The 21,313-nt window shown below is 43.4% G+C and overlaps 3 protein-coding genes across 6 annotated transcripts; 1 reads left to right on the forward strand and 2 right to left on the reverse strand.

Moving 5' to 3' along the window:
* Positions 1–552: 552 nt before the first annotated feature.
* vtna (vitronectin a) lies at positions 553–4,821 on the forward strand. Of its 4 annotated transcripts, XM_069689683.1 has the most exons (8): positions 553–623; positions 1,403–1,522; positions 1,627–2,076; positions 2,203–2,342; positions 2,445–2,601; positions 2,736–2,888; positions 2,959–3,465; positions 4,448–4,821. In XM_069689683.1, exons 1-8 carry the CDS (start codon positions 566–568, stop codon positions 4,567–4,569), a joined length of 1,707 nt encoding a protein of 568 aa, XP_069545784.1. In that variant the 5' UTR covers positions 553–565; the 3' UTR covers positions 4,570–4,821. The 4 variants fall into 4 exon arrangements, with proteins under 4 accessions (XP_069545784.1, XP_069545793.1, XP_069545766.1 ...); XM_069689692.1 differs by lacking the exon at positions 1,403–1,522 and having other exon boundaries at positions 557–623; XM_069689665.1 differs by lacking the exon at positions 553–623 and having other exon boundaries at positions 1,099–1,522.
* A 59-nt stretch (positions 4,822–4,880) lies between these two features.
* scarf1 (scavenger receptor class F, member 1) lies at positions 4,881–12,439 on the reverse strand. The gene is made up of 12 exons (XM_069689704.1): positions 12,285–12,439; positions 11,842–11,903; positions 11,589–11,690; positions 10,537–11,077; positions 10,136–10,354; positions 9,308–9,436; positions 8,670–8,776; positions 8,459–8,570; positions 7,874–7,998; positions 7,027–7,164; positions 4,953–6,906; positions 4,881–4,917 (listed from the first exon to the last, which is right to left on the reverse strand). Exons 1-11 carry the CDS (start codon positions 12,383–12,385, stop codon positions 5,789–5,791), a joined length of 2,754 nt encoding a protein of 917 aa, XP_069545805.1. The 5' UTR covers positions 12,386–12,439; the 3' UTR covers positions 4,881–4,917; positions 4,953–5,788.
* Positions 12,440–13,200: 761 nt separating this feature from the next.
* Positions 13,201–20,928, reverse strand: rilp (Rab interacting lysosomal protein). Its single transcript, XM_069689716.1, has 8 exons — positions 20,365–20,928; positions 18,773–18,896; positions 17,202–17,323; positions 15,947–16,132; positions 15,469–15,638; positions 15,123–15,248; positions 14,917–15,015; positions 13,201–14,358 (listed from the first exon to the last, which is right to left on the reverse strand). The coding sequence occupies exons 1-8, from the start codon at positions 20,689–20,691 to the stop codon at positions 14,232–14,234; spliced, it is 1,281 nt and encodes a 426-aa protein (XP_069545817.1). The 5' UTR covers positions 20,692–20,928; the 3' UTR covers positions 13,201–14,231.
* Positions 20,929–21,313: the final 385 nt, after the last annotated feature.

Here is a 21,313-nt window from a genome sequence, read left to right on the forward strand (position 1 = left end):
TAATTGATTTGTCTTCTTATAAATAGTATATCTGTGATGATGAACACTTACACATGACAAAAGTAAGTATGGAGTCAACTTGCTTGTCTGCATTTGTAAAGTCTTTATTGTGTTGTAAGGCTGTGTTAAACTGTTTTATTAGACTGCACTCCAGCACTGCGCTCTTCTGTCCTCAGTGAGGCCTCATGATAACACCATTACAAGCTGAGTTCAGGCCTCATCTGAACCTTAACCCATTTGATAAACAATGAGGTAGCTAACTAAGTAGGATATTTAAGCTGCAGAGAGAAAACCACTCGTCTGTGAACACCCAATGATGCATAAACTACAGTGAAAATACAAAAACAACTTGGGCGGGGGTCAACAGTTGGTCATGTGGTTTAAACCTTTGCTTTCTATCTATTTCTTGCTGTCTGTCTGTCTTTATTTGCTCCAGTAGAAAGAGGTTTGCAAATAAGGTTAAAGCAAACAAGGAAGTGGGGTGACTGACACATGTTTCCAATGATTGGGAGCACAGGGTCTAACATTATTTTATCATTCGGTCCTCCGACACAACATAGGCAACATGAGGCTGTGGGCCGTGCTGCTGCTCGCTCTGATCGCAGACACTTTTGCTGTAGACGGTAAGTCAAACATTAAAAATCAGTTTTAGAGTTCAGAAAGTAGTTGGTGGAATAAAAATGGAGGTGCGTTTTTGTTCCTTCTTCAGTATTAGGCTACCGTGTTTTTGTAAGACTTGACTTTGGGTCTATTATTGTGTCCAGAATTAGAGTTTGTGAAGATTTTTATCGGCACCTACATACTAGATAAAATAGTTAACGTTACCAACTTATTCATTCATTTACATTGTCATGTTTATTAACTGGTAATCTGATGATTATTTTTGATCAATAATCTTTAATTGTTTAGTCTTTAACTAAAGTCTTTAGTCTTTTATTTTGGAAAATAAGTGAAAATGAGTGCTTGTATTGTCTGACGAGAAGTCCAAAATTACCAAATATATTTACATTTAAAAACTATATAAAATTTTAAAGAGTTGCAAATGCTTATGAAACTGTACCCTGTGGATTCTAACAGTTAAACCGTCATCAAATATTTGTTGTTAAATATGTTGATCAATTAACCAATTAACTATTAGTTTTATCACTAATGACATGTATAATTAAAAACAGGATACAAGCATGCATCAAAATCACAGAGCTACTGACAATGAAAAAAAGAATCAGTTCATAAAAAGAACAACATATCTCATGAGTCTTTGTAATTGGCATGTTGTCAAAGCCTCATGGGAGCTGTAATCAAATTTAATTTAATTAACTAAAGGAGGATATGAATTTGCTCAGACGCACAAATAATGGACAGAGGCAGCACAAAAATCCAGCGAATGTCATGTTTTCTTTAGAGTCCTGTTTGGCTCGCTGTGAAAATGGCTTTGACTCTCTGAAGAAGTGCCAGTGTGACTCCATGTGCAAGTATTACAAAAGCTGCTGCTCTGACTTTGAGGCCATCTGTGGTAGGATTAGTAAGAAACCTCTGCTCAAATTTTCAAAGTAGAATCATGTTAAAAAAAAATTCAAAATGCTGCAGGGAAAGATGGTCATTAATGCCACTTTCACCCCCGTTCAGCTCGCGGAGACACATTTGTGTTCGCAGAAGATGACGATGAGCTGTTTGAGGACACCACTCCGACCCCTCCACCTTCAGCACACGGCCCGTCTGTTACGGTCATCGGTCGTCGGCTGCAGCCCACACGCCGCCCTGTCCCAGACTTCAATCACAGACCACAGCGACGCCCACACACCACACTAGAAATGACCCAACCCCCGCTACAGATGGACACCATCACTCAGAGATCCCCTGTTCCAAAGATAACCCCCGTTTCACGCACAGTTCCCCCAACAAACAAGATCCCCAGCACGACTCAAGCCTCTCAGTTTGAAGCAGCAGCTGAGACCACCACTGTTCCCGTGACGACGGCCACCACTGCGGCCCCTGACCCTGACGCTGAGGTCTGCAGTGGCAGGCCTTTCGACTCTTTTATGCAGCTTAAAAATGGCTCCGTCTACGCCTTCAGAGGTGGGTGAAAGGCTGAACAGTATTGTTGACGTAATTCACATTTGTTCTGGCACTTCACAACCTTTTAGGGGTCTACCTAAGAAGGATGGTGATGACTGAATATACTACGACCCTTTTTTGATCCAGGGGAGTACTTCTTTGAACTGGACCAGAAGTCGGTGCTTCCTGGTTATCCAAAGCTCATCAAGGACGTGTGGGGCATCAGCGGGGGAATTGATGCTGCATTCACCCGCGTCAACTGTGAGGGCAAGAGCTACATCTTTAAGGTGGGGGCACACAAAATGACCTTGTATTACCAGTTAGTTGTATGTCAGGACTCTGCTTTATTACAAATTACATTTTTTTAAATGAATTAAATCTTTCATCAGGGAAACCGGTACTGGAGGTTTGACAACGGTGTAATGGATGAGGACTATCCTCGAGATATCAGCGTTGGCTTTGACAAGATTCCTGATCATGTGGATGCAGCGTTTGCCCTGCCAGCGCCCGGTCACCACGCAAAAGAGAAGGTCTATTTTTTCAAAGGTACGGCCACAAATATTGTTTCTTGTGTATTTTCAGCCATTTAATTCTAGATATTGGCTCACCTTATGTTATATAATTAACATAGTGTTAGAATGTTGAATAATATTCATGTGGCATATTGTTGTTTTCTCCAGGGGACCAGTATTACATCTATGAGTTTTTGCACCAGCCGTCTCATGAGGAGTGTATCAAGATGTCTGAGACGTCTCCGTCCACACTGTTCAGGCGCTACGCTGATGAGTACTACACCAACTACGAAAGTTTCTTCAGCGAGCTCTTCTCTGACTGTGAGTTGTGCTGTTGTAGATCATTTGTTTAGAGAGAAATGTGCAGCTTAACTTGCTTTGTTTTCTTCAGTGCCTCAGCATCATAGCAATCACCACTTCATTGATAAAGACTGGAAAGGCCTCAAGGCTCCCGTGGATTCCGCCATGGCAGGCAGGATCTACGTCACTCCCTGGAGATCAACACAGCAGTGGGATCAACAGCAAGGCCAACAGTGGAACCAGCAGAACCAGCAGTGGAACCAGCAGAACCAGCAGAACGGACGGCAGTGGGGTCGGAGGAGGCGACGACGTTCACCCTTCTGGGGGTCCATGGCTGAGCGGGGGATGGGCGTGGGTCAGGACTTCGCTGCAAGGGGGATGGAGATGGGTCTGAGACTGGCAGAGAGGAGGATGGGGATTGAGGAGAGGCTTGGGCGAAACTGGAACAGACGGTCGGATCAAGACTGGGACCAGGACAGACGCAGAGATGGTTACCGCCAGAACAACAGAGGCAACTACGACTCCAGAGACGACAGGTCGTACCAGAGGTTCCTTCAAAGGAATATGCCCATTCAAAGCGTCTACTTCTTTAAAGGAGGTAACACAGATTCCTTTACATGATCATTCAGACCAGAAAAGGTCAAAGCAAACAATTGAACTAAGTTTGATTCATTCATTACTACTGCCTTGCATTGATTAGTTAATTGATTAATTGCTTTGTCCAGAAACGCACATCACAATTTCTCACAAGCCAAGTTGACATATTTTGATTACTGGTGTCCAAAACCAACAGATATTTAATTCAGCTGAGTGGAGTTACAGATGTAGAGGGCAGACAGCTGGGACAGGCAACAGGAACTAATTTGATCAAACTTTACCCAGCTCTCTCTCACCATAGAAGACTTTTTATAACTAGTTTCACATGCTGCGTGTTAGAAACAGACGCCTAAAATTAGGCTACTCAGGTTCCCTTTCACACTCTCTTGTGCTTCTGTGTGATTCTGACATGACATGCAGTACAGTTTTCTGGTTTATGATTCACCAAACAAAAGTGATTAATAAAGAAGTGTTTTGATGGATTCTAACAGTGATGATACTCCCACATGCTAATGCTGAGCCGGTTTTGAGAGTGAAGGACACGAAAGAAGTTATCAGTTTCAGTTAGCTCAAAGCAGACCGTATGCATTCAAAATACGGCTGATTTTTGAGCACACTGTTGATGCATACTATCCTCCCACAATGCAAAGGATACAGAGGAGCAACCCACAGCTGTAAAAAATGTAAATAAATTGTGGATGGTGGTAAAACAGCTACAAGCTTGATTTGAGCCTGAGCTTGAGCTTGGGTTGGTCTTTTGGGTTACTATTGGAACCACATCCTCAGTAGGGCAAAACTAACCTCATCTCCTGACAGTCTAAACCCAGGTCACATCCCCTATTGGGTGGTGCAGAGGCATAGAAATCTTTGTAAGCAAAAAATAAGTATTACATTTAAAAGAAATATTCTGGTGTTACTAACACTAGCTTTCCAAAGTCAAGATATAAAGAATGACTGTCTTTGTTTGTGTTCCCTATATATAGATAAATACTACAGAGTGGACCTCAGCACCAAGAGAGTTGATCCTGGCATGCCTCCGTACCCCAGATCCATCGCCAAGTACTGGTTTAGCTGTTCTGACACCACTGGATCAGAGAAAAAGTAGTTTTGAATATGTTGTGTTTTTATTGTGATAACTATGATTGCAATACTGTATAATGGAAGTCATTTTCACTGAAACGGTCTGTGTTGGATGTATAAAGCATGTGAAACGTGTTCAGTGTAACATATAACTAGCTGCTAATCAACCTCAGCAAATACGGGAGACCAGAGAGTCCACAAACTGCCCCATGGCCAAAGTTCAGCTCGCTGCTTATATAGACTTGCGCAGTTATCTCATCTGTTCTCAACATCAGCCTAACAGCAATTGCTAAATCTTAATACATTTCTAATAAAAAAAACAAAAAACATTTTAAGGTTTTATGTCTTTTTTTATATTCACTGCTTCTCATTTCTTTATTGCTATGACACTATAGCAACACAGGAAACATTTGTGACTATGACATTATAGTCACAAATGTTTCCTAGATCAAGTATCTACAAAATTTGAAATGTTTATTTTCTCATTATCTTTGACAAACTTTGACAGTAGTTCAGAGATGTGAAAATATTTTTACGATTCCACTTTTCTTTCACCTAGTGACTTATAAGATAGACAAAACTAAAATAAATCGAGTTGTAGCAGTTTTGACAGATGTACAGGATGTATTGATTTAGAGAAAGTCACGTTTGTTTGTTTGTTTGATTGCACATTCGCAATCTGTTACAGTCTGTTCTTACCTGTGTTTCATCTATACCTAATAAAGTATCATTACAAAGGCAGATTCAGATCTTTTTACTGACACTGAAATGATATATGTCCAGTGATATTAACAACTCCTCATTGATCAGATACTTTCTACACAGCTGTCAGGATATTTGTTATTTGTTCCTGTCTTCGTGGATCAGCCCAGACTTTACAAAACATAAATAAAAATTCCCCAAAATACTTTTATTTGCTGAAATTATCAAAAACAATGAAACCGATGGTGTTGTTATTAGGAAGTACATCTGATATCTGGAGATTTCTTGGAATCTAATATAAATAACAGTTTCATCTATATTGTATAGAATTTACACTGAAGGTTAACATACATCAAAAATGCTGCTTAAATGTAATCATGTAAGCCACACTTGTACAGGACTGTGTAACCATAAAGCACCATAATTCAAAGACCTGGTCATTTAATACGAAGCGTTTCACTTTGTCATGTAAAGTTGTAACTGCACATGCATAAATATGCAGTCGTGTTTGTATCAGACCTGCTGACGTAGTTTCTCAGAGGTTATGAGTGTTTAATCAATACATTTTCATAACAGGGTTCATCATTCACACTGACCATCACTCCCTCGTTGGCGATAATTTCAGTGAGGCTCCCGGTGTCTCCTGCTGGTCCCACAGTCAGGTAGTTGCTCTCAGCGTGTCCTGCACTCAGGTGCCTACCCTGCCTCGTGTCTCCTTCAGCCCTCAGATCTGACCCTGGGTCAGCTGAGGCCACCTCGGGCACACTCTGCAGAATGGACGACAGAGGCCGTTTGGGAGTAGGGCTCTCTGCTGGTGGAGTGTCGTGAGGGGCAGCTGTGTCAGAGGAGTTGTGGGAGGCGTGCTTCCTCCTGACTGGTTTACAAACACCGGCCTCCTCTTCAGACGGCCCTCCCTGCTCCCACACACTCGCCCGAGCTCCCAGCTTCCTCCTGGGCGGTTTGGTAATCCCTTCAGCTCCCTTCGGCTTGGGCTTGCCAGGCTCCTGCTCCCTTTGTCTCTGCAGGCTGCCAAGTCTTCGCAGCATGGCCTGAACGGGGCCTTCAGAGCTCGGCTCTGTCTTGGTTACGGGTCTCCCTGCCTTTCCCACCGTCACGTACACCGTGGTGACCTTCTGAGACACCCCCGCCTGAACGTCAGAGGCAGATGATGGCAGCTGGGTCCCTTTATGACCAGCTGTGTTGGACATAGTCCGTCTTCGTCCTGACGCCCCGGGACCCTGCGGGTGGGCTCGGGATGGGGTTCTGTCTACTTCCTGGTCTGTGACATCGCAGCTTGACTCCTGATTATCTGTCTCCTGGGCATCCACCCCATCTTCCCTCTCCTCACCCTCATCTCCAGCCTCCTCCCCGGTTCTTATCTGACTTTGAAGGGCCGACAGCATTAAAACACCCCAGGGTGATTTGGGTTTGCTGCGTAGCAGAGCGCCGGGGTCCTGAGCTGAGCCACGCCTCTCTTTGGGGCTGAAGCGGGTGCCCTCTGCAAACGAGACAGACGGCCGCTTGGACTTGGCGATGCTGGAGGTGCGAGGGATGTTGAAGGGTGAGGTGATGTCCTCGCTGCTGAAGCCTGACGGGTCTAAGAACATGTTACACTTTGAGCTCATCTCCTGGAACTCTCCACCCGCCACGGCTGGGATGTCTGTCAAAGAGACAGAGGGTGTAAAATCGAGCAATGACGGAAGACAGTTTGCAATAGCGGTTTTGTTTACCACCAAAAGAGGGCAATGTAAAGTCTGGTGGGCAGTATTTGTGCTCCTACCTTCTCTTGGAGGGACACAGTAGAGAGCCTCTCCCTCCTCCTCATCACTGTCGAAGGACGACCCGTCAGTCACCCAGCCAGAGGAAGGAGGCTCAATGAAGCTGTGGTTGAAGTTCAGCTCTGGGTCATGGTGAGATACTGTGTGTGTATATGAGACATACAAAGTAGATTAAACAAGAAAAAAGATAGTATTTGCCCAATTCATACAAAGCTTGGCCCCTATTTAAAAAAATGTTTTAGGGTTTTTAAAGATTTTTGACTCTCTTAATTTCCCAGGAGCTCAGAGACTTTTTATTAAATTTTATTCATTTGCAACTTTCTGATTATGTTCCACATTGAAAAGTCATGCAGTAAAGATGTGTCAGAGTTCGTAGTTCGGCACTTTATTGTTTTAGTTCCATAATCTTGCATTAGGAAGTAGTTCTTCCTTCAAACTGCATTTTGTAATTTAAAATATCGATTTAATTTGACTGTAACTGGATAATTAAACTGGACTGATTCCATGAAGTCCATAAAATGGGTCAGACACTTTTTTTCAATGACTGCAGTAACCCTGAGAAAGAGGCGACTGATAAATAGGTGAGTAACTGTACTTTGATGTTTCACACAGCTTCAGCGAGTGACCTGAATATTACACTTTATAATTTGTGTAGCTGTTTCGTCAACAGACAGTGAAGGTTTAAAAGACCTCAAATGTTCAAAGTGATTTACAGAACGGTCCCTGCGGTGCTGTGATGTCCTACGATGCAGAAGTGCAACTTTTTGAAATTGTGGAGTTTGTGCACAATCAATATGAATTACAGGGTGTTAGTGTATTACACGATGAACACTGTGTGCTGGGACTGACCAGTGACTCGAGGCAGGCCAGAGGACCAGTCAGAGATGCAGGGGAGGGAAGCACCGATGTTTGCCAGGACTCTGTAGACGTGATATTTCATCCGAACCGACAAGCCGCCCTCAGCCACTGTCTCCCTAGGACAGAGAAGGTTTAGTTTAATTAGGTAGGTTTAGTAATCACACCAATGGGAAACTTAATAATGGCTTTTTTTATGGTAAATATTAAAGATTTTTCGAGCACCTGAAATCTTGATATTTGAGGTATACCTAAATTGATAGGGCTGTTTGGGAGGGGCGACAGATTTCACTTGATGTGAAAAATTGGGTCACCTGATGATCTGTAATCGTGATTTATTGCACAGAAATGGAATGTATGGCAGTGAGATTACACATCAAATAAAAAATAGTTGGCACAAATCATGGGAGGGATGTGTTTTAAATACGTAAAATTGAACGTAGCATTTTTTTTTTCACATACATGAAGCAAAGCACGAACGGTTTTCCCTCGGGTCCAGCTCAGTGTCGTGCAGTTGTGTTCTGGTTTACTGTCTATGCTGAGTAAACATAATATTGATAAATATGAGTGAGGACAGACCTGTCTTTGCCATCAACAGGACCTCCTCCGCAACACAAACAGCAGCACAGTACGGCAAGAAACAACAGGAGCAAAGGAACCAGCACACCTGCAATGACAGCGCCTCGACCACCTGAAACACGAGGAGCGTACGGGAAGTTCCTTTAGGCCCACAAATGTAAACCCATATGCATAAAAATGGTTGAACAATGGGGTGGATGGATGGACGTACTGTTGGGGCAGGCACCCGTCACAGAGTGGCAGCTGACTTCCTCACCACAGTCGCAGGCGGAGGAACAGTTGAGCCCAAACTGCAGCGCAGGGCAGCTGCTGTTACAGCTGGAAGAAAAAAAAAAAAAAAAAAAACGGCAAATCACACATTTACAAAACCACAGCAAACAAAACAGGCTGTGTATGAACGTTGAATGATGACGCACGCTAATACTCAGCGAAAAATCTTATGGCATGTAAACAGTGGGACGTCACAGAGACAAAGATGAAAGGGACCACAATTTATCATGTTTTAACCATGTAGTGTAGTTCATCTTAACAATAGAAGTACTCCCGACTTCACAGCTTCGACATCCGAACGTTTAAGTAGGACCCTGTTTGGACTTCAGAGGATGTCCAAGACGGGTGGAATATCTGAAAGTCTGAGCAGTATCCTCTTTGGAGGATGTCAACACAGGTTCTTTTCCAACACTTCATATATGTGTGTGTGTGTGTGTGTGTGTGTGTGTGTGTGTGTGTGTGTGTGTGTGTGTGTGTGTGTGTGTGTGTGTGTGTGTGTGTGCGTGCGTGTTTTAAGTGAACCTACATGAATTCTGCCCGAAGATAAACATTTCTTTGTGGTGCGACCACCCAGCTCACCTCTCTCCCTGAAAGCCTGGCTGACAGACACATCTTCCTGTCACATGATGGCAGTTACCATGGACACAAGGGCTACACAGGAAGCTGCAAGCGTCTCCAAACGTCCTGTCAGAGCAGGCCTCCTCACACCTGGACAAGGACAAAAAAATGAGGACACTGATTTCTGATCATAAACCCCGACCTCTGCATGTAGGACGGTTTAAACTGATGTTCCTTCTTTTGTGGATGTTGTCTCACGTAGAAAGAATTATGGACATTGCAGGTCGAGAAAAAAAAATCTCTGTTCATTCTCTATTACCAAGAACCTCACAAAATGTAAAACAGGATGTACACTGTATAAGCTGGATACTTTTGAATTGTGAAGTTTCAAGAAGAGACAGCATTGCTGCAGGTTTGAGTGTTACCAGAAAACAGCAATCGTACTATTCTGAATCAAGGATGTTGGAGCCTCCAACAAACAGCATTACACACCAGTAAATAACGGTGTTCAGTTGCCAGATCCAACCAAAGGAAGTCTGACAGAAATAACAATCAAATGGTCTTAAATGAATTTTCATAAATAAATAAAAAGCAGACGTAAATATACATGCCAATATTTTATGAAAGACTTTCGGGGTTGGGACCCAATATGACCACCGACCAAGAGGTATTTCTTAAGATCAATAAAATCCAGGCTGCCTCAGTATTTCAATACAATTATTTAAGTAGGCTGTAATCACATTAACATTTCATTATTATTCAGACTGTAATCTCTCAGGATGTACTTAGTTAAAGCAGTTGGCTGTAATTGCTTTAAGTTTATGTGATTTGTTGCTCATGTTGGCACACCTGGGTCCGGTCCATCCAGGATCACACTTCAAACAGTTCCCAGTTTTTGGGTCACAGGGTTCGTTTTTCCTGCATGGTGGACACTTTTCCTTGCAGCTGTCGCCATAGTAACCAGACGGACACGGGCGGTCACAACGCGTTCCGTTCCAGCCGCGCTCACAGGCAGCACACGCGCCGTCGGTCGCAGTGCACGGCCGGTTGTCCTCACAGTAGCCACATCTACAGAGACACACACAGTTTATCGTGAGAAAAATGGCCTGGAGGTTTAGCATGAAAACACACAGGTGAGAATGTATCTTTTACACACACACACACACACACACACACACACACACACACACACACACACACACACACACACACACACACACACACACACACACACACACACACACACACACCTCATTTTACAGCCAGTGCCATAGGTGCCATCTTCACAGGGCTGTTTGCAGAAGAAACCCTGGTACCCCGGGTGGCACAGACACTGACCGGTGGCCGGGTCACAGCTGCTGTGTGTGAGGTCACATTTACATCTCTGGTCACAGCTGAGTCCCCACGTGCCTGGCTCGCACTCGCACACACCAGTCCGCTGGTTGCACGGCGACTGGTTGCAGTTGCAAGTGACCGGGCATTTCATCCCCCGGTAGCCCCTGTGGCACTGGCACCGGCCTGTTAGCTGCTCACAGCCGGCGCCCACAGATCCGGCGCTGACACACTGGCACGGCTTGGAGCAGGTTGACATCCACCAGCCTTCGTCGCAGGTGCAGTTCCCGTGGACGGGGTGGCAGTGGCCGTGGCGGGTGCACTTGCAGGTGTACTGGCACAGCGGACCCCAGCGGTTGGGGTTGCAGGTACACTCACCGGTGACGGGGTGACAGCGACCGTGTGGGTAGCACTGACAAACCTTGCGACAGTCTGGGGCCCAGAACTCAGGAGGACAGCCTGGTGGCAGCCAAACGAACAGTGAATACATACTAATACAGTAGAATAATGGGTTTTTACAGTGGTGGAAAGCAACTAAGTGCTCAAAGTTCTTCCACTTTACTTGACATTTACACATTATATCATACTACTCTACTAAATTTAAGAGAAAAATATAGATTTTACGCCACTAGATTTGAAATGAATAGTTACTGGCAACTAAGGTTTTAGTAAAATGATATTGTAATAGATTCATGCCAATAAAAATTTTTTTTAAAAAGAAGCAAATATTCAGTCCAAAAACTTAAGTTAACAGAACTTTGTTTTTCCTTCTTTTGTACCACATTAATCAACTCACACACTTTCAGGCTTCTGGAAGGAACCCAACCCCCATGTTGAGAACCACTCGACCAAAACACAGTATTTTTCCAACCACCTTAACTTCCATCAGCTACAACAGGACCCTGAATGGTCACTTCCGTCACATCAATTTACTGATGCCAAACAGCCGCTGTTGTTCGTTGTAACTCACGTGTTTTACACTGAGCTCCATAGTAGCCAGGTGGGCAGCGACACACTCCAGGATATAAACAGATCTCATCCTTCAGACAGGCCTGCTCACCCTCACATACAGCTACACACACACACACAGAGAGAGAGAGAGAGAGAGAGAGAGAGAGAGAGAGAGAGAGAGAGAGAGAGAGAGAGAAACCAAGAAAATATGGAGTTAGACACTAATAGGATAATCCCAACACATTGCTGTCCAGTAGAATAGTTGAGCTCACGTATAGTGCAGTCTTTTCCTTCTCGACGCCATCCAGGGCAACAGACCAGGGTGGAGGGATCCCTGAATGCGCAGACAATAATCAAACCAAACTTACAATTCTGAAACTTACTAAATAAAACACTGTTGTGTTTAAAAATCAACCGCAAGCATTAGAAATAACTTGGGAAAATAAGTAGAAGCAAAGGCATTAAGAGCATTTAGCCTGAATTTAACCCGAGGAGCTGTAAAGTATAGTCCTATGCTCCTTGAGAGAGTGGAGGTCTCAGAGAAATACTCTCACGGCATTAAAGGTCGTCACAAAAACAGTATTTATAAGCTCGTTTTCTCAGTCGACCCGGGGACGCCAAAAAACAAAGCAACCAACTGGTTCCTGCCGACATCATTCAGCAAAACAGTAAAAAAAAGACAGCAGGTGTGAGTGAAGTAAAGTTTGTGGTGTACCTCGTATTCTGGCAGACGTTCTTCCCAGCGGGATCCAGGGTGCGCACGGAGGACAAGGAGCAGCAGAGCAGAGCACTCAGAGCTGCGAGGACAAGCTTCATCTCCACACAGTCAGAAAAACAGAAGCTGGGACCTAATGTCTTTCTGTCCTTATGTCTACACTTGATCTCTTTCCTCTCAACTTGTTCCACTTCAGGAGGAGAGCACAATGAGAGGCAGTATCTTTCTGTCTGTCCACCCTCCACCCTTCCCTCCTTCCCCCTCTCCGGTGAGTCGTCTTGTGGCTCCAGCGCAGCCAGAGAGGTCGAAGCCTCCGGGTTTCCTCTTCCCATTTCCTGGGGAAGTCAGAGCCACTTCCTTCTATTCAGCCAGACACAGAGCTTTTTAAAGACGGTCGAACACTAACACAGAAAGCACGCCGCACACACACACACACACACACCGGTGGAGCACGTACAAACACAAACACACCCCTGATGTTCACCTTTTTCCCAGAATCTAGTGTTGATAGTCTTCCAGGAGAGGATGGAGAGCTTACGTCCTCCGTATGAGTCGTGAAAGTCAGAACAAAGATGGTCACACGACCAGTTTGAGCTCCTGTTAAAATGAATTTTCATACAGCGTCGATACGTGCCATCGTTCGTCATGATTCATGGGGAGAAAAAAAAATGCACTGATATGATTTCAGTTTTTAAAATGTATTCTGTTTAATGGATTTGATTGAAATTTCAATATCACAGAAAATCGACATTTCGAGTTGTTTTTAATCAAACTCACATGGCAAGTGACATTTTAAGTGTTTTCATCAGCAAAATGATCATCATAACAAACATGCTTACAAAAATGAATTCCAAACAGTGTTTTAGGAACAGGTGGTCTGATTGGAAGCTTATACAGGGTCCCTCAACAAATACTGGGTCCCTCAACAAATACTGGTGTGCCTGAGTAGTGCTATGATCAGACATTTAGAGCGAACGGGGGGCTCAGACACAGGAAAAGTGGCGACTTTATGGTAACTCGTCTGTTGAAAGTGGCGAAGCGCCATTTCTCATTTCCACAAGCAAGAACTCAATCTGCGGAGGCTGATACTCCAGCCAAACCCACATTTATAGCACCACCACCAAATACACACCAACCAAGTGTGTCAGGGCTGTAAATTAAGAAAATATATTTTGAATAATACAAGCAGTAAGTTAAGGCTTGAGGGTTAAACACTCACTGCTGGAAGAAATTGAACGCACAAAAGTGCTTCAACTAATGATAAATACACGAATAAACACATGGCCTAAAAATTATCCTGCTGAGGTATGAGTCATGTGATATTTTTTTGTGGCAAAATATTTTTATTAGTTATAAAATAAACGATTGCCCTCCTGTGCAACAGAGTTAAATATAATTTACTGTGTACCACGTCAATATAGTGGAAAGCTGTATTTTAGAAATATATATTTGTACTGTCTTTGGTTTTTGTTAAAAAATTTTGAGGATATATATAAATATCTATTTGCAAGAATAGATTTTTCAAAAATGACCAAGAATAAAGACTTTTCTGACATTAAAGAATAACACGATTGTCGTTTTAACATTTGAATTCAAAAAAATTAAAATCCTAAAAAGCGTCCCTCTTCATACTAGATTCAGTTGTACCATATATACTGTCAATAAACAGTGTTCTTTTGTTTGTCTATGGGAAATAAGAAGACTCATACCAAGCCTGAAATTTAAAAAAGAGGAAATTCCTGGTTTACGTAAACAAAACAAAAAAGAGAGAAAGCTGACGCGCACACCTTCTCTTTCCTCACACACTCCGGGTCCGTATTCAAATGTCCTTGTTACCTTTTTTCTCTGGACTACGCCCAGATTTTGTGTTAAAAAGGTGAAGGAGGAGTTGTGACTGAGGAGAAAAGAGTGTCTGACAAATCTCACAGTGAAAACTCGGTTCCAGGCTCAGGAAGACGGCCGCTGCTGTGCCTCCTCGTTGGCCTCCGAGTCTCCAATGATCTCCCAGCTGGAGGCGGAGTTGCTCATGTGGGAGGGACTCCGGCCGCTGCCCGCCAGTGTCAGGAAGCCAAAGCTGCGACAGAGTAGCAGACACAGGCACGAGGTCAGATCTGCAGTGGGGGATTACAGCTAAATATAGACTCAGATTGAGCAGCATCTCAGGGTGGTGACAGAGTTGAGCAGAGGGATGAAACCAGGACTTCCACTGAAGTCTGCAGTGTTTCTGATTTGGTTTTCTTTGTTTGTTTTTTGTTTTTTTTTAAATGTTTTGAGCCTTTCAAGTTTTTATTGCTTTTGCTTTGCATTCAATGAGTTACAGTGCAAATCGCTACGGTTGTTAAAAGCGTAATCTATTCTTTCTTTTTTTATTATTATTATATCTGCTTTCTGCTTCAGTTAACGTGTAGCAGACAATGCTATTTCTAACTTCTGCAGATGAATAACAGGATTAATCAACATAGTGAACATAGTGCAAGCAACTTAGATTTTATCAAAGCAAAACCACACGCAGGGACAAATGTCAAAACAAAAGCTAAAAAGAAAACACATCTTATCTGGCTTTTTGCAAACCAGTATTGTGGTTTCCAGTCTGACCGAAGCAGTGTAGTAGGTAGATGGAATTTGTACTCACAGGTTTCGAATGCGTGACTCAGCTGGTTTGTCCATCCCGTCTACTACTGTACCATCCACCTCCGTCTGCCCAAACAGAAAACTCCTCTCTTCCTCATCACTGGAGAGATAAAAAAAAAAATTAAAAAAAACTGTCAATGAAAACAACTTTCTGAACATCTTTCTGGGCATCATATGATGAATGTTTCCTGTGTGTGGAAGAGAGACCTGCTGCTGCATTCAATTGCAGGAATCCCGAGCATCTTGGCCTTAATGAGCTTTCTTTTTTTTTTGATGGCAGAGCGGACAGCTTCTAAGAGGAAACCTGGACACCTCTCCTCACTCAGTATCTCCCTGCAGAAACATGACATCATTTACATTTATATGTAAAAATCAATTATTGTCAAAACTCGTGTGTATGAAGGTAAAAAAAAAAAAAAAAGATCACCCACACACTTGACAATCTGTGCATCTGCATTGAAATGAACAAAATGTGCAACTTCAAAAATATCTTTGACTAAGACTTTTCTCTGAAGGATAGCAAAACAAAACACAACACGCACACGTGACCCACCTCTTATAGTAGCTGAGCTCCTCCTGCGTCAGGAAGAGGTTGGTTTTGAGCTCGTTCCTCTCAAAAATGATGTCCCGTACCTCCTTTTTGGTGAAACACGGCCGATCGGGGTCCTTCTGGTCAGCTGTTGTCGTTTTCGTTGGCTCGTTTGCTGTTCTACTTGAAGTGGACTGATAATAAAGCAGACAGTCATCATATTCACATAACTTCAAAACTACTTGAACAACAAAATGTCAGGTCGTGGCTCGTTACAAGAGGAGCGACATACTGATAGTTTGTTTCGGTCGGAGTAAGTCTCTCTTTTCTAGAGCACTTTACTCTGCACGACATTTTCAGATGTATTTTTAATACCATAGAGAAATGTCAAATGTATCTCTGAAATTGCAACACAAGCACGCGTTCATTTTCATTTTCACAAGTAGACTATCATATAATCCTTTTGGACATAAATAAAACATGGACGAAGTGTCCTGCATACAGAGCTGTTGCTGTTGGTTCTGTCCAGCTGAGCTTGGAGGTCTTCTATCTCTTTGCTTTTCGCCTTCATGTCGGCCTCCATGTCGGCCTTCCTCTCCACGGTGCTCTTCAGCTGGGCCTGCAGCACGTTCTGCTTGTGTCGCAGCTCCGCGTTCATTTTCATGAAGCGGTCCAGCTGCTCCTGGAGCTGCACCGGCACACACACACACACCACACACACACACACACACACACACACACACACACACACACACACACACACACACACACACACACACACACACACACACACACACACACACACACACACACACACACGTAGATTCATAAAGTTGAAATTTGAAGCAAGAGCAGTAGCACAGACAGTTTCCATATTTCCCACCAGTTACAAATACAGCTAAACTCCAAATCAACACACCAAGGCTGAACCAGATGGGCAATCTGTCTGCATCTGGCTGACAACAGCACCAACAGGGGAACGTTTGGACAGAAAGTTGGGGGCCGGAGAGCTCAGGGAATGAATCACACAATGTCAAGACAAATGCAGCATTCATTTTACGATTTAAAAAAAATAAATTAAAAAAAGCCATTTTAACCAAGCAAATGCAACAACAACCCACGGTCAACTAAACCACTTTATGGGTCCAGTTGACCATAAAGTGAGGTTTTTTTTTTCTTTCACTCAAATCAACTGACTGAACAAAAAGCTAAGCATTAACAAACACACCCAGTTATGGCTGCTTTGTAAATCATGTGTCATTACATGCCTTGACAAATTTACAGACACGTGAAAACACTCACACACACACAAGAGTAGCTGTGTGTGGCTGAAAACAGTGCCTTGACTTGTCTAAAGTGCGTCTTAAATCCTCCCCCAGTAACTACGTGGATAATCTCAGCCCTCTTTCCCTGATTGTTAAAATACTTTCTGTTCCCCAGTGTGTTTATTGCTGTTGGTTTACATGATGCAGTTTCTGATCTGATGCTGCATGTGGCATGTGACTGTGTAGTTATGTGTTTATATGCACAAATATTACAAAACATTGTTACAATGCTGTCACACTAACAGAAATACAACAAACCGTGTTGTTTCTAGGAGAAAAGTCCCCATGATTGTCAGGAAACAGAACTTTGTTTGTGTGTCCATTTGATACGCACGGAAACAAACAAATGAGTCGACGCACACATTTGCCATTAATGTGTCGGCATTCATAGGAAGAAAAAAACAATGATATGTTATGTTTGTGTCTTCTTACCGCCTCCACCTCTTTCGAGATGGTGGTTATCTCCTGGACTTTGGCCCTCAGCTCGTCTCTCTGCTTGTCAACCACTTCCTTCAGCTTTAGCATCACCTCCCGCTCTTGCCGCTGCACACGGTCTAACACACACACACACACACACACACACAGATTTTATTTTATGTGCCCAGGTTTTGAGATCTTCATCCCAGCATCTAGACAGTGAATTAGGATAATCCACAGAAACTGCAAAAAAATAAATAAATAAAATAAATCATCGGCTGTTTTTTTCCCACTAAAAGTAAAACGGTTCACAATGAGAACTGTTGGTTATTTAGAGCAACTAGGACATTGTCTTTGGAAAGACGTCTCACTATTACGTCTTTATTGCAAACATACCACAAATAACTTTCCATTCACGTCTATCGTGTTGGAGTGGAGGCTGAACTCTCTGGATATCACGAAGCCTGGGCAAATAGAACCAAAGCTATCACATAGCACGATAATATTCAAGGTAAGATGTTTGTTTTAGGATTTTGGATCAAATGACCCTTTAGACAAACTGACGCAACATCAAAACATAAGAAATGTCTTTTAATGCATACCTAGTAGTCCCCTAAAACTACATTCTTGTTTTAAAAAAAACAGCACAGTATGAGCCTGATAGCAGTCACAGTCATTAGATCAAATTTACGATCACATTGACCTGCCACAAATGCTTGTTTCAAATATAATTACATAAGTATTAAGAGGCATGTTTCCCTGTCAGTACAAGAAAACAGGAGTCGGCAATGTGACTCCACCCTCTGCAGCACATTACTGTGGTCGGTTTTCTACATGCTGGGATTTGTCAGCGTGAATATGACATAAGAGATTCTTTTTTTTGTTTCGCTTCTTCCAGACAATTATTAAAGTATACAGAAAGTAAATCTGAAATGTAAATAATGCACACTAACAACGCACTTTTCAGTCATTTAGTTTTAGTCGTTTCATTATCAGTGTTGTTGTTTTTTTTAAATACTGTCAAATTAAATTGCAAGAATTTGGTGATTAACACGAAAAAAATACTATTAAAAGAACTACTCTGCAAACCTTTATTACTATACTTAAATTGTGTACAGTGTAATGTTGACTGTGTTTCCCTCGTGTGCGCTTTATGTTTGCAGTGTAAGCACAGTTTGTCTGAGCCTACTTATACCTGTGAGAGGTTCTGCTGCTTCACCTCGAAAAAAAATAATGTCACCATAAACACTGGAAGGACCAGTTTGACTGCTTTCAGCCTCGGTGAATCTGTACTCCACTGTAGATACTTTTTACATGCATCTGCATTCCTGGACTGGTGCACAAAGATGCACAAACAAATGGCCTTGAGGTTCATTTGCTTGTTTGGAGAACAAAGAAAAATGCTGTTCCTAATGCAATCCTATTTGTAAAAATGTCTTTGCGAACCCCAGCAGTTTACAGTGCTTCTGAAAGTCATGGGACATAAAGCATGCTGACTTGTTTTTGTGGCATATACATTTCATCATTTCATTTTTTTTTTTAAGCCCACTAACTGTGAAGTTTGAACAAAACCTCTCGAGACATACCTTCCTGTGCATGGTTGCCTCTCAGCCTGCTCTGCAGCTCCTCCCTGTCCTCCTGCAGCTGCTGTACTTGGACCTGCAGCTCCTCACACCTCCTCTTCCACTGCTGCTCCTTCTGCTGCAGCTCCTGCTCGAGAGGACGGGAGCCAAGACTGTAAAACCATAACCTCAGAAACAGGACACCACAGTTTCAGGAAAACATAAATAGATCTGACGCAACTGCCCCGTGTGCTGCAAAAACTCTCCTGAATTTGGATTCAGCAAAGCAAGCTGTGTCCAAACGGGTGTGTCACTTTGTGGTTAAGGCATTACAGATGTGTTTTTAACAAAACAACAGCAAAGTCTGACTTCTCGGGGCCGCGCCTCTACGTCTACTTTCAACAATGATGTCTTGTCTACAATGCTCGAACACTACGATTAAAGTGTAGAGGAATGGGCATGCCGATGTAAGCAGTGCCGAGACATTTTACATGATGGAGACCCAAGAAACAATGCACAGTAGGTGAAGCGGCATTAACCAAATACATAAGAGTTACTCTTAAGCCTATAAGAGGGTGATTAAAGTATTTTCAAACAAATAACTACTTTGCCTTCACAAACTGATTTGAATGATTTGTGGTCACACAGGCTCACAGTGATTAAGTCCTATGATGTGTTGACGTGCCATGAAACAGGTAATAAACTGTTGGGCTCCTGCCCTGGACGTACAGAAGCTCTGAACCTCTGAAAGGGCTCATTTCTCGCCAGCATTATTATTATTATTTTTTTTTTTTATCTCCCTAAATTCTGGGACCACCAGACACATTTTAAATCTCTGCATTCTGTGAAATACTGACAAGAGACGCAGTTCATCAACATTGTGTGAACTGATTTGGCGTGAATGTAAGAGACATTTGACCGCTATACAGTTCGATTAAAATTGCAGCTCTGAACCTGACCTGTCGTGACAAACACCACCTATCAGACACAGGTGACCTCTGAGGGAAAGTAAAAAAAAAAAAAAAAAAATTTTTATAAATATAAATAGATTTTATAATTTATAATATAAATAGATTTTATAAATATATAAATAAATATATATATAAATAAATAAAAAGTTGAACGATAACGTTAGATGAGCTCACTGTTGACCAGTCGACTGACATCACTACGTTAGCACGGGGACAGACGTTCAGCGGTTGCCTTGACGACACAGGCCGGGCTGCACGGCTGGGACGTTTTGGCGGGTCGGTTATCGATCACACCGTTTAACCGACAGCCGTCATAATAGCAACGCAGGTATAGTTTGTACCAGACACCGTTAAAATAATCAATGTCGGGTTCAAGCTGCCTCCACATCGTCCATGCCTGAAGCTACATGGAGTACTATTGTCTCTACATTAAATAAATAAATAAAAAGTGTTGGTTATGTAACTCCTGGCCTGCTGCTGTCAGGTAGTTTAATGTCACGTGAACTTATATTAGAGCCGTTAAATTAAAAAAAATAAGAAGAAGCAGCTCTGCTGCGCCGCTGTCACGTTGTTATAACGCGGTGAGGAGGAGGATGTGCGATTGTTTACAAAATGGTGGGAGGACTGAAAGCTCGCGTCCCTCACCCGTATAACACGCTTGTCGTCGCCCTCGTCGCTTTCTTTGCCTCCGCGTTTCTTCTGCTGCTGCAGCTGGAGGGCCTCGAAGGTCTTCAGCAGCTCCTCTTCTCTCAGGCTGTGAGCGTGGTTCCTGGAGGCGAAGCTCTCCAGCAGCTCCAGCACTTTCACGATTTTGGGCACCAGACCCTCGACGCTCTCTTTGCCGCAGCCGTCGATGAGTTTCTCCACTTCGACGCCGATCAGCTTGGCCACTTCGTACACGTCGTCGACGGTCAGCGCGGAGAAAGTCCTGTGAAAGCAGCCCTCCTCCGCGGTCCTGGTCGGGGTGTCCATGTCCCGCGCCCGGGCGGCCACGGCCGAGCGCTCTTTCACGTGCCCTTCGTCCGCAACCGAAAGCGACGCGGACTCGTCGGCGACATGTGAACGCGGACGACTTTGAAACTGGCGTAAAAGTTCAAATGAACTCGGACCTGCTCCTCTCCGCCGCCGCCTTTCTCATTTACTTCAATCGGCGCGCTCACATTTACAGCAGCCTAACAAATGAAACAACGAGGCCTCCGGTCTGCAGTGTTATTGCAAGTTCGGGGGGGGGGGGGAGGGGGGGGCCAGCTCCTCCGCGGCGTGCTCGCTGCAGGATCCTCCTACTGCTCCGACCAATGCAACGACAGCACACGGGGACGCATGCAGAAACTCGCCCCGCCAGGTCGAGAGCGTGCAGATGCATGTTAGCGGAGCGTGAGCTTCCTGCGTGGATCTGCGTTCAGAAATGCTGAACTGTTAACTATAGGAAAGTACACACACACACACACACACACACACAGGACATTACATGTTCAATTGACCAAGAGAGGAGTGGCTGAGTGGAGGCAACTTGACCTTTAACCTCTCTGGAGAGGGAAGGAAGGCCAAAAAAACAAAACAAAACAAACAAACAAAAAAAAAAGAGTTCCCCAGT

This window comes from Brachyistius frenatus, unplaced genomic scaffold (assembly GCF_029030835.1).
Source record: "Brachyistius frenatus isolate BFR_SWC_R1_liver_20210118 unplaced genomic scaffold, ASM2903083v1 Contig_1, whole genome shotgun sequence".
Lineage (NCBI taxonomy): Eukaryota > Metazoa > Chordata > Actinopteri > Embiotocidae > Brachyistius > Brachyistius frenatus.